Raw genomic sequence first — 13812 nt, 5'->3', positions numbered from 1 at the left:
ATGGCTTAACGTGAGTGTAGTTAAACAAACAGTAGCAAATTCGGTAAACCATAAGTTCGAAAAATACAAGAAGACTAAAATACAATAAGACTAAAAAAGGAAATAATGTGACAAATGTATAAAGATATAGACAAATGTGTTGGAACTTTTTTCTCTCTATGGAGCTCATAGTTCACATATATATTATTTTGATGTTCAAAAAGAGTAAAATTCACCCAGGTGCAGATGGCTCAGGTACACTCTTCCACAGATAAGTCCTATGAGGGAATTGTATTGTGGGTGAAGCATTAGAGAGACTAGATGTAACCCTTGTGGTCTGCCCTCAAAGGAGGGCATATTTGGCCTGCTTTCTAGTGTTAATGAGAATTTTCAAAACCATTAATGAAGCAGCTTAGTAAACGTTGGATTTTTGCTAATAAATTGTGCCACATTCAGTTGTGCCACAGTTGAGCCTAATGAGAGTTTTCTTTCCCGTCTTACACGGTTGCATTTTCCTGCTCCCTTGACAATATTTCTTCTCTGGAGTGAGCTGACATTAGCTAAGCAGTAGCAATTTTAGAGAATCAGTGAGAGCTAGTGAGGCTGAAGATGTGTTTAATATGCTTATGGTTATACATTCATTCATCCGTCCCTAGCCTCTTCAAAATAAGGATAGCGCCTGGAACTTCAGATGGCAACTAGAAGATTATCTTATTTAAAGATAGTGATTATAATTTGTTATGTACTAATAGGCAGGACAGGAAAACTGTTTATTGTAGGTTCTGAAAGAAAGACTGCAGTTTAACTGGCACAGATATGAACACTAGAGTGAAAAGAGAATAGTTAGTGATCAAATAGAAAAATATAAAATGTCATAATCAAGACAAGAACATGTATTCTTTAACAATCAGCTATGTTCATGAGAAACTTCAACAACTGTTACATTAATCTCATTAAATAGGTTTTTTATAACTTACTTTGTTTTAGTCCAAGTCTACGTAAGTGTTAAGAACCTTATATTATAAATAAATCATATATTTTGCACCTTTAAGGTTTAGCAAAGGCAGTGCACATAAAACTGCATAAAATTTCACCTTTGAATAATAATATGGTTTGTGTATATCATTGAAATAAAATTTTAAGCTCAGAAATTCCCCGTAAAATGATGTATTAGTGTTTATGAGGAACCTTGAAACCCTTATGTAACTATGAAAAATTCTTTTCTTAACCTTTGCTCAACCTTTCTAGATTTTTGGAATGTGGATTTTTCTGCTTTCTTCCAAAATTATTATTACAATAAATACATGCAGTATTTATCAGCTTTTGATGATGATATAGTTTGTGCATAGCATGGGTGACCAAAGTTTTTCACCCTCCAAGGTGCATATAACAATCTTCAGAAGTTCTATACCTGGGACTTCAGCCCTGTGGGAGATGCCTGTTGGAACTCGTAGCATCAGCTCAACTCCTACTGAAGCCCAGACTCGAGCAGGTGTGCACCACAGGACAGAAGCTCTTGAGACCCTTTCCCTGCTGAACAGAAGCACTTAGCTCAACAGCTAGCTTAATGGCAGAGTTCTAGAGCTCCCCTGCCTGTCTGGAAAGTGACAAATAAGGGAATGTAAAGGGGAAAGGGGCTGCAGGTCCACGAGCCACACTTTAACCGTAAAAGGCCTGCATGTGGCTTGTGAGCCAAAGTTTGGCCATCCCTGGTATATACCATTAAAAATATATTTTTAAACTAAGAAATTACCAATTTAATGACGTATTAGTGTTTATGGGGAACATGCTTAAGCAACTATGAAAATAGTTTTGGTAAACTTAACCATTCTAGATTTTGGAATATGGATTTTTCTTTTTTCTTATGAAAGTATTAATCTTACAATAAATGTTGGGCTGCTAGCAAACTGTATTTATCAACTAAAGTATTACAGCCTTATACATTTTATCCAATAATGTTTGGATTAGCAACAAACAAAACCAAATTCAAAACTATATACCTATATATTTTCCTATTGATGCCTAGCCTATTCAGAGTTAGAACCAAACCAACCTAGTGTTTTCCAGTTAGGCCGTTGGCTGGGCAAGACTTCAGGTCTTTGTAAAATTTTTGTAAAACTTCTATAATTTTCACTATTGTGGTGCAACAAATTGTAACACAACCACAGTGACAAAATACATTTAGGGTAGAAATGCTGAGATTCAATTTTAAATACTAAAAGAAAAAAGAAAGGAATTCAGATTTATTTTCCATTAACCACATTTCATCTTTTTTTATTGTGGACTCAACCTATGTAGTTGTGATAAGTTAGGGAAAGGTTCTCTGAATCATTTTCCAGTTTCATCCTTGTGTGTGTTTGGGGTTTTTTTTTTTCATTAGATTAAAACCAGATTACCATTTAGATTGGCAATATTATGACCATTTTGTAATTTGCCAAATTATTCCAAACCATCCCTTATTTGCTTTTGTATGGCTGATGCCTGTGAAGAGTTCCTGCTCTGTTTTAATCAAAGTCCTCCATCAGTTCAAATGTCGTTATGTTTATTGTTGTTGGATGCAAGTGTAGAGCTTTACTGTCTTCCTTAGAATTCTAACAAGCCTTGTTAGGAAGTTTGGGCATCAACCTTGCTTTCAATCAACAACCAACCAGAGAGTTGATGCTGATTGTGGAAAAATGTGGCAGTAAAAGGTGTTGAACAGGCTACGTTTCAATGTCTCTGATACAAAACAATTTTACTTTCTCCAATATTCTGCAGTTCAACTTCAATAGACAAAATTTAATTCAGTGATGAATCTGAAGAAAACTATTTAGTGTAGATTATGTAAAGAGCCTGACTCTATCTTGCCACTTAACAATAGCTGATAATGTTTACACATTTGACTTTTGAGGAAGTGTATTCTACTTGAGTATATGTGATTATTAGTTCATTTGCTGCCCATTAAAGAATCAACCATTTGCAGTATTGCTCATCAGCTTTCAATGTTGCTATAGTTACAACGGGAAACAACTAGCTAGTAAATTCAGTGCTTTTGAAGAGTCAAAAATAAGGTGTTAGTTTAACTTAGAATCATTTTATCAGATAACTTCCTTGCTTTTCAGGTATTTATAATTCTAATATATTCTCATAAACTAAGCAAACCAACAGGTTACAGCTCCTCCATGCCTTTATTTTCAACATCCAGTGACAACTGATTCCACTTACTAGCTTTGCCTCTTTACAATTGTCAGTATATGTGTTATATCACAATGTAATTTTGCTTCATGGTCACTGTTTACATCATAGCAGGATTTATGGATTCTTGTAGTTGTCTTACTTTGTGTTGGTCATTTGGAGACCAATACAAGTAAGACAAAGTTGTGAAATTATAGGAAAGAATGTGAAATCTCAAACCCTTTTCTGGGATTTCTGTTTTTAAGAATGTATGACTTTAAAATTAAAATAATTTTTAGATGTAATAAATATGGGGTGGGCAATAATTTTTGAAGGGGGGCACTTCACAATTTCTCAGGCAGAAGGGGTGGGGCTAGCATACTTCCTGTGCTTCCCCTCCTGCAGACCCTGATTGGCCTAAGGGTGGGGGTGTGTGTGAAGTCTTTGCTCCCCGTGTCTTGGTGCCTAGAGAGAACCACCAGCTGTTCTGAACAGCTGGCAGTTCCCTCTAGTGCCATGCGCCCGTGTCGGGGAGAGGAAACTTTGCACGCTCTCCTTGCCCCCAGATCTCGATTGGCCTGAGGACTGAAGAGCAGCAGGGCAACTAGGGGCTGGATCAACTGGCTTGGCGGGCTGGATCCTGCCCATGGAAGCTCTCTTGCTCACCCCTGTAGTAGATGGTAATAAGCAATATTCAGAACATATTTACTCTGTAAGCCCTTACCAGTAAAAATAGCATTTTATTAAAGGTTTTTGTTCTCAAACAACAAATGAACCTATTTTAATTACTAAATTTTTACAGTGTATATCCCCCCCCCCAGAGCAGGTATCCAGGTAACCTGTCAGTGCTTCTGGGCACAAGTGGGTGGTTGAAAGGAAAGTGCTTATTCCTGTTTGATGAGCAAAATAGTCACTAGCTATAGCTACAGTAAATCTAAAGACAGACATTTCATGAATTCCCCTTACCCTTTTAACAAGTATTCAAAATCTCTGGATTATCAAGGTGATTTGTTGTGTAATTTCAAGTCCTGTTGATATTTTGTTTTAAAAATGTTGAACAAATATTATAATGAGGTTGGTGAGAGGCTGAAGAATCACAGCGCTCTCTGTATTTTTATTATGCAAGTAAGAAGACAGTTTCTTGAAAACATAATTTAAAAGATCTTCAAAGAGATTTCAAACTTTATCTGTTTCTCTCTCCTCCGCCTTTATCTATTTTAAAAAAAAATAAAATACATATCCTGATGGAGATAAAACTGAAATAAAAGTTAGAAGGATGTTTTGTGCTGTACCTGGTTTATTGAAAAGACTCGACTTGTGAGCCACCAAAATGCATAAACACTTTTTATTCCAAAGGAAGATTTATAGCTGTTTTGGTTTCAGGAGCAACCTTCATTGGATATGATGTTAATACTACTTTCAGTGAATTCTCTAGAGGTAGATAAAATGCTGTGTGCATATTTCATAGGATTTTGGAAAGTGATTTCTAATATTTCATTGCTTTCCTGTAGAAATCCATGGGGAGTATAATCTGATGACTATCAGTGATAAAATTATGTTATGGTGATGGGTGCACTATAAGTAGTTGTCATGGGGAGGTGAAAGAAATTAGCTATAGATAGAACAATAATAAATAAGTAAAAGTATAATAATTGACAAGGAGAAAAAGAAGATACAACATTAATATTTAAAGTTATGTGTTATAAGAAAAATGTATATATACACCTGCTCATAATATGCAAGAAAAACCATAGATTTTGTTGTTATTTGAACCCTTACAAAGGGTTGCACTGATATTGGTAGGATATAAATTCTGCAAATCCACACAAATAGTGTGTGTGTCTTAAGGCAAAAAGATACTATGGCTACTCAAAATATTTTGAAACTATAATGATCAGTTTGTTTATTTTCCCCTAGCTAGTAAAACTCAGTCATAAGATCTTTATAGCTTTATAATATGCAGAATCCTATAAAGCTGGCAAAGTAGTAGATGGTTGAAGTTTATTCTGGCTTTTTCCACACCCTCTTACACAAAGTAGGAGCATTTTGCTCATGCAAGCTCTTGGATACATATCTTTGAAGATTAAAGTTTTCTGTTAAGACAGTTGGAGCGTTTTATCATCTTGACCAATAATCTTCCTAAACAAGAATTTCAGAGTAATTTTCCTTTGATACAAGAATTGAATAGTTGATGATGAGAGGTCGGAGATAGTACATTTTTAACTGCATGTTAGAAATAGTGGTATGTCAGGGGTATTGTTTTAAAAACATGGTTGTTGCTCGGTGTCAACACAATAAAGTTAATTTAGAAGTCTTTTGCTTTTGGAAAGAATTAATTTATGTCCACCTAGTGATTCATTTTAAGGGAAAATAACATGAGGGCTGCTTGTTATTTGCTATAGGTTGGACCTCCCTTGTCCGGCACCCTCGGGACCTGACTGGTCCTGAAAAAAGGGATTTGCCAAATGATGGGAGGTCCCTCCCAACATGGCCCATGCTGTCCCCAGCTAGGATTCCAGCCTGGCCCCACTGCTGTCTGCCTGGTCATGGCTTCCCAGACTGGAGCTCTATGGCTGCTGGGGCTCTGCAGCTGCCGGGGCTTCTGGGGTTGTCAGGGCTCTGCGACCACTGCCAGCTTCCTGCTACACTCCTGGCAGCAGAGGCCAGATCTCTCCGCTGCCTTCCCCCCCGCCCATGGGATTCCTGGCTAATTAACCCTCCCTCCCCCCGCTTCTGCCCTACTGTCTGACCTCCTTATATCTGGACTCTGTGGTCCAGGAACATCCGTGGTCCAGTTGCCAGAACAGAGTCCCTGTTAAGGGGAGTGCAACCTGTAATTGCATTCCAGATTCCTCAGATTATTATTTTCAGCTTAGAAACTTCTGATTGAACATCTGTAGAATGTAATTGCAGGTGCAAATGAAAGGTACTTGATTTGGAGGCAGGTACCAGGATATTTAGATTGCATTTCTCTTTTGAGTCACTGGCTTGAATCCAGTGTATAGAGGATGATATTCAGTAGTCCTGAGCATCTGATTATTTCTTAAACTTGTGAAATGAGCTTGTGATGTCTTTCCATTTAGTAATGGACACATATCACAAAATCACTTTTGCATTGACTCCGTTATTTGCAGTATTACCAGAAAAGTAGACAGAAATGATCTTCCATGCTGTCTTTAGAAGTGCCTCTGCCAGTGCTAATTTATTAGTGATACGAGAAGCTTGCACTGCTGCTGTTTGTGCTGTATCTCTGCATAAACAGAACTAAGACAAGTGGTTACATTCTTTCAGGTTGGAATTCCCTCTGCCTCTTATGAGGGATCATTTGAGTCCATCCTATCCACAATGCTATGCAACTCTGTGTGGTTGCATCTCATTTGGTTTTGGTCCATTCTCTCTCCCTGCCTTACCTTTGTTTTTCCTTTTTTCTTTTTCATCTCAATTCTGTCTTTTGGTTTCCATTTTTCATTCTTATTTTTGTTCTCCATGCTTCTTCCTCCTAATACCTTTTGACTAACTTTCTTTCTTTCTTTTCAGTCTTCCTGAATCATCTGCCGATGCTAAGGATGTTAAGGATGTATTTGGCTAATCATATTTTGCTGATACAGAGGCTGTAATGGGGTTGGGGAAGCAAGTAGTCAAGTACTCAATTTGACTACCTGATAATCCTAACCTTATCAGATAATCGGGTAGTGGTCCACTATGACCCCTAAATCCCTATCAGGAGTACTCAGCCCTAGGGCTGCTGCTACACTTCAAAGGTGGAGGCGCCTTATCGAATAGTTAATGCAAATTGCATTGACTATTCCATTAGTCAGTTACTCGAAATTTAACATCCCTACTTTCTTCCCTCTTCTTGCCTTCTCTTTCAGTTCTTTACTGTCCCTTTTCTCCTTGTTTACTTTGCCTGTTTACATTAGCTCCTATCCCTTGATTTTCCTTCCTTTTATTCCCCTGTCTTATTCAGCAAAGGACTTGATGCTGTGAGGACATAAAATGTTCCTATAGGTATTTAGAAGAGATTTTGGCCATTTTCCCTTTTTAGCTATGTCTATTTGTAAAAGTGCTTTAAGGAAACCTTTTGTGATGTCGTAAGAGGCTGCCTATAACTAAATCAGCCCTGTTCCTGTTTTCTAAACATGTGTGATAGGCTGCCTCATTGTGTAAATCAGTTATTTGTTAATAGTGTAGTATTAGAATTAAGGAATCTTATACAGGATGGCTTGCCTGGATCCGGCCCCAGAGGCTCAGGGCTACCCCCAGGAATGGGGAGCCCACGCTGGTGTTCCAGCCCCCTTGCTGCCCCTCTGCAGGGCTGAAGCACATAAAATCTACTAGATTGGGCCCCCCAAGGCTCTGGTGTGTGAGCGGAATGTGGGGAGTGTGCTTCTGCTTCTCAGTTGGGGCCACATCAATGAGGGTTTGTTTTGGGGTTGTTGTTTTTTTTAAAACTACTCACTTGTGTGCAGCCCCTGACTGATTTTTCTGTGGGTCAATGGCCTCCAACCCAAAAAAGATTCCCCACCCCTGGGATAAACAATGAACTTTTGCTTTTAATGGAGTTACATTGGTTTTACACAGGAGCAGCAGAACAGTGATCTAGTTACACTGTCATAAAAGTGCTGATTTGGTTTGTAAACTTTTGTGCAATTTTTGTAAACATAATATTGACATTTTCTATTTTTTTACTTGTACCTTTGTTCCACAATTGTTGGGTGTGCTAAAAGTAAATGGAAAAGACTGAAAAAGCATAAATCAATGGTAGTAAATATTCATTGGCACATCTGAATATCTAATATTCACTATGTATATTCAAAAGTACCTGCCAGCAAAAGGATTTTACATCTTATTACATTGACATAAACATCTTCAGGCAACTAATTTTTGTTAGTGTGTAAAGTAGTGACTTAAGATACGTTTCACTGATGCAACATTTTAGTGTCCAGATATGTAGCATTGCACTGGCTCCCAAAAAAACACTCGCAAATGCTAAGGTAACTCATGCCTGCTTCATGTGGTCTTCTGTCCCCCTCTAGTGGCACCTAGCCTAGCTAGAAATAGACGAGACAACTACTGGCTTAGCTAAGGCTTTGTCTATACTACATAGCTTTTAGTGACACAGCTGTGCAGATACAGCCACGTAGCTAAAATTCAGGCAATGTAGTTGCTGTTTGTTGGGGCTTTTGTTGACAAAATAATTCACTCCCAAAGAGTGGCATTTGTGCTGTTGAGTGTTCTTTCCTATGGGTTGTGCACAGTGACATTTACCACTGCAAAACTTTTGTCTTTCAGGGAGGAGGGTTTTAGCACTATAGTTTCCACTAAGGTGCATGCCTGTGTGGCCACACACAGAAATTTCTTCTCCCGTTTACCTCTCCTGGAGAGCTGCGCAGCAGCACTCGCATGGTGGGCAGCTGCTCTGGTGGGTGGGGCCGGTTGAGATGGTGTGATGAGGAAGCCGCTGAGGCAGGTGGCTGGGACCTGCTGTGGCCGCGTGGCGAAGAGTGGGGAGAAGGCCTGCTCTGGTGGCTGGGGCTGCCATATGGCGGGTGGGAGGGGCAGTGCCTGTTCTGGTGTCTGGGGCTGGGAATGGGACCTGCCCCATGGCAGTTGGGGTGCTTGGTCTGCTCCAGTGGTTGGGAATAGGACATAATGCGTGGTGGGGGAGGGGGTGTTTCTGCTCCAGCGGCTGGGAATGTGTGTGGGTTAATAAACTGGGTGCTACGGTGGCACACATCCAAACCAGCACACATGACCTCAATATTGGAGCACAAGCCAAAAATCACTCCACTCATGGTTGGAGAGTCTTAGTGGGAACAGTGAGTTAGCACCTCTAAATGACAAAAGTTTTGTTGCTCAGTTGCCACGGTAGACATAGCCTAAGATAAGAACATAAGAATGGCCGTACTGGGTCAGACCAAAGGTCATCTAGCCCAGTAGCCTGTCTGCCGACAGTGGCCAGCACCAGGTGCCCCGGAGGGGATGGACCGAAGACAATGATCAAGCGATTTGTCTCATGCCATTCGTCTCCAGCCTCTGACAAACAGAGTCCAGGAACATCATTCCTACCCCCTGGCTAATAGCCTTTTATGGACCTAACCTTCATGAACTTATCTAGATTCTCTTTAAATTCTGTTATAGCTCTAGCCTTCACAGCCTCCTCTGGCAAGGAGTTCCACAGGTTGACTATGCGCTGTGCATGTGCATTTTAGCTTATGCAGTAGAGATTTATACATTGAGCTAAAGACCTCTCAGGTTCGATCCTGTCAACTGATGGCATAGTGTCTGTCAGCATTACACTAAGATATGATTTGAGTTTGTCACTGTATACTTGATTGCTACTTATGTGCTTTAAGGGCCTGAATCCACCATCTTTATATATACAAGGTAGTCACTACACTGATTTCAATGGGACTACTTGCACGCAGTGAGGTACCACCCAATGTGAATGTCTGAATTTTCTGTCTTCCTTTCACTTTGACTCAGTAAACCTTGCTTTGTGAACATGGAACAAGTTAACCATATTTGTAATTTTTATTGTTTTAACTTCTAATATTTAAGAGTCTCAGGGGGGTAGCCATGTTCATCTGTAGCTTAAAAAACAGCAATGATTCTGTAACACATTACAGACTAACAAAAATATATAAAGAGTATCATGAGTTTTCATGGGCACAACCCACATTGTTGTTTGAAGAAGTGGTTGTGCCCAAGAAAGTTCGTGGTACTATTTATATATTTTTGTTAGTCTCTAAGGGTATGTCTATACTACAGTGTTATTACGAAATAGTTATTTTGAAAAAACGTGTCTACACATTTCGAAATAGCATTTTGCTATTTTGAAATAGCACATCCACACTGAGTAGATGCTGAATTGCATTTAAAGCCGGCCGGAACCAGGTCTGGCAGGGTATCAGGTCAGGAGCTACTTTGTGTGGCTGCTGCCTGAGGCTGTCTGAGGCCTGTGCTTAAAGGGACCCCCCCCGGACAGCTGGTTCTCAGGTTTCCCTGCTTGCTTGCCTACCTCAATGAGAGACAGCAAAGCATTTTGTCTCTGCGTGCTCTGGTTGCCCTCACTCGGGACACCACAGCACTCTGCAGCACGGAGCCAGAGCTGCCCTGGGCACTCTGGTGCTTCTCATGTATGCGTTGCTGCAAGCCTGGCTGCACTTTCTGCAGGCTGCCATCTGGGAGATCCATCGGGGAGGCTGTCAGTATCCAGGAGGCCCTGCAGGAGAGCTTCCACCCTGAGGAGCACTAAGAGCCTCCCTGGTCTGCCCCACTGGGAACTTGTGCCTCATTCCTCCCTCATGTCCTTCCACTTACCCCTCCTTAACTCCCCTTCCTTATGTCAAATAAAATACACGTATTTTCATGAACGCAAACTCTCTTTATTTAACAAAACTGGGTTGGGGGGGGGGGGAATGAAACTCTGGTGAGACTGGGGAAAGGAGGCAGGAGAGGGTGGGAAGGGGAGGGGGAAACCTAGGAGGAGGGAGCTGGAAGGGGGAAGCAAGGGGAAAAAGGGGTTCGCATGTGGCCTTTCGTGGCCAGGCTGCCATAGATGGCTGAGTTCCTACGTCTAGTGCGGAGATCATGGATGTTGGGGGCATCCCCCCCCAAACCTGAATAAGGTCCATGATATCCACCCTGGACAAGGGAAGCGCCTGCTTTCTCCAGGCCCTGTCAGGATCCTGGGAGCTGGCAGACTGCTCCTGGGGAGCGGTGGATGGCTGGCTGCCAGTGGCTTGCTGGTTCATGTTTTGGGGCCACTGGTTATGGGGCAGTGACTGCTGGCTCTGGGCTGGCAGGCTTGGAGCTGGCACAGGCACTGTGGACAGAGTCTACCCCTTTAAGGGCTCCGGGGAGGGGGAAGGGAGAAGAATGTTCTTGGTTGAGGCTGGAGTGGCCACCAGGGCACCCTGTGAAGGCTGGAAGCCCCCTATTTCGAAATAATTGTCTACACAGCACTTATTTCAAAATAGCTATTTCGAATTTGGCATTATTCATCGTGGAATGAGGTTTACCAAATTCGAAATAAGCCCTCCGCTATTTCGAATTAATTTCGAAATACAGGCAGTCCCCGGGTTACGTACAAGATAGGGACTGTAGGTTTGTTCTTAAGTTGAATTTGTATGTAAGTCGGAACTGGTACATATTGTAGGGGAAACTCTAGCCAAACATTTCTCCAGAGCTCAGTTTTATTCTCCCACACCTCACTTCCCTCAGTCCTTTATTCTCAAGCTGAGGTGTCTGCTGAGAAAAGCCGCTCCGCGTCTCCCTGGTCTGCTGGGGGGGGGGGGGGGGGGCACTAGCTTCGCATCTCCCTGGTCTGCTGGGGGGAAGCAGCTAGTGCGGGGTTGCCTCACCCCGTTTGTAAGTCTGATCCATGTAACCCGGGGACTGCCTGTAGTGGTTTGGCTGTGTAGATGCTAGTAAAGTTATTTTGAAATAACTTTTCTGTGTAGACATTCCCTAAGGTGCTATAGGATCCTTGTTGTTTTTTAAGTTTTTTTTTAATATTTGGTTTTATGTTCTGTGCTTGAAAAATTATCAAACTTTTAACAAAAACACATTGCACAAATAATTTTCAGTGTTTGTTTTGATGCTGTTTTGTTTCTAGGATTAAATAGCTTTTTAGGGAAATACCTACTGCGACTATTCTTTCTACAGAAAAATTTGTTCAATTAATTTTTATGTAAGGGTGAAATCCTGCAAATGCCTACTAATGGAAATAGTATTTACTACTTAGGTATTGGTGTAAGCACTGTGCCTAGAATGCATGCAGACAGACTCAAGCCCTTCATTTTCAGTTGGATTTCAAATGCCATATTATTTTGTATTTGTCTCTTAATGTTGTTTTTGTTGAAAAAGTGTGCAGTCCGTGCAGCGACAGAAGGCAGAATCCTTGTGTTGGAAGGTTTGGAGAAGGCAGAGCGGAATGTCCTGCCTGTGTTAAACAATTTGTTGGAGAACAGAGAAATGCAGCTTGAAGATGGGCGCTTCCTTATGGCTGCAGAACGTTATGACAAGCTGCTACAGGTACAGGAAAGCATTATGCTGTTTTGAATTTGTCGTTTTTGACGGGGAAGTGATCCTATTAAGAAAGGAAGTGATGAACAGGGTACATCCAATAGAGGTACCTTCATGTGTGTGACAGGGTGACTCACGATAGAAGCCAGCTTAGTGAAGATCATGTGTAAAATCAGCCACTTAATCCATCATTTCAAAATACTTTTAAAAATTCCTCCTTGGTGTCCTTTATTCTCATAGAGAAAGCATGTTTTTTTTAAGTAAATTTTGCTTTTTCCTTGCAAGTGTATGCTATTCTGATTCACAAAGAAAAACATGTGTGAAAAAAGTTGTGTAGGGAAGTGTTCCAGTGGATTTGAACTAACATTTCAAAATAACTCTGAGAGTTAGCCATGTTAGTCTGTAACTTTAAAAACAATGAGTAGTTCTGTGACACCTTAGAGAGTATCAAATATATCACGAATTTTCATGTGTAAAACCCGCTTCATGAGATGAGTTGGAGTGGAAATTACCGAATCCAGGGTATAAATAACAGGTAACTGCTTTTGCTGTTGTGTGTACTCTTGGATTCTGTAATTTCCACTCCAGTTCATTCCTACAGGATTAATGCCTGGTGCTACAGGATTGCTCATTGACTTAAAAAATGCTTTCTTCACAAAGCCCTCTAAAAATTTAGAATGTCTGCAAATCAATGGCTAAGAGATGTAATACATGCTTTGCTGCCACATAATCCTTCACTCATCCTATAATTTACAAAAATATGTGTAAAAGGCCAATAATAAATCATGGGGGAGATTTTTGGAAATGGTTCCTTTGAATAAGCAATGGGGTTTTATATTTTTAACTGATGACTTTGATCTTTGGTGCATTTTTTCAGGTTTTATGAGACAGAGTTAAGTCTGAGCAGGTGGTTGCCAGTCTTCTGTATTCTACTTCCATGTCCCATGTTTTTCTGTCTCATAATCAGTTTCCTACCATATACCTGACTGTCACCTATATATATATTTTCATATTATATCTAGCCCCATCTGCCATATCAGCCGTAATGTTTCCATTTATAATAATTTTAAAATAATTTTAGAATTTGGTCTGCATATTTGTAAAGATAACTCTATATGAACATGGCCAACCTGTAACTTCAAGGGACAGAAAAGCTGAGATGGGGAATGTAAATAAAACATTGTAGCTTCTCACTTAGGGTTTGTCTAGACTCCATCCCTCTGCCGGCAGAGGGATGCATATTAGGCAGGTCGACATTGCAAATGAGGCAGAGATTTAAATATCCCGTGCCTAATTTGCATAAAAATGGCCACCGTGTTTTGCCGACTCAGCACTTTGTCGGCAAAAAGCAGCAGTCTAGAAGGGGATCTGTCGAGAAAGAAAGCCTTTTTTGACAGATCCCTTATGCCTTCTGCAAGGCATACAGTGCAAATGCTGGCCAAACAAAAAAATTGAAAAGGATAGTTTTGGATCAAGCTGAAACATTTTTTGTATTCTTTCAAGCAAAACAGGAATAAAAATTATTTCAGGTCTAGCAAAATATTTTGGACTAAAATGTTTAATTTGGATTGGAGTATTTTAACTGCTTTTCTAAATAAAAGGAAAGGCAATTTGGAAATATCATTCACAAAATCATCAGAGGATGAAGAG

The 13812-nt window shown here is 40.4% G+C and overlaps 1 protein-coding gene across 2 annotated transcripts in view; it reads left to right on the top strand.

Moving 5' to 3' along the window:
* VWA8 (von Willebrand factor A domain containing 8) overlaps positions 1 to 13812 on the top strand; it is a 254315-nt gene that overhangs the window by 36521 nt on the left and 203982 nt on the right. For both annotated transcript variants that reach the window (XM_075918951.2, XM_075918952.2), the window contains exon 5: positions 12004 to 12171. In XM_075918951.2, coding sequence (XP_075775066.2) covers positions 12004 to 12171 — 168 coding nt within the window. The remainder of the gene's footprint in view (positions 1 to 12003; positions 12172 to 13812) is intronic.

The sequence above is a fragment of the Pelodiscus sinensis genome, chromosome 1 (genome assembly GCF_052426305.1).
Source record: "Pelodiscus sinensis isolate ZL-2025 chromosome 1, ASM5242630v1, whole genome shotgun sequence".
Classification (NCBI taxonomy): domain Eukaryota; kingdom Metazoa; phylum Chordata; order Testudines; family Trionychidae; genus Pelodiscus; species Pelodiscus sinensis.
This window is presented reverse-complemented; position numbering and strand designations above follow the sequence as displayed.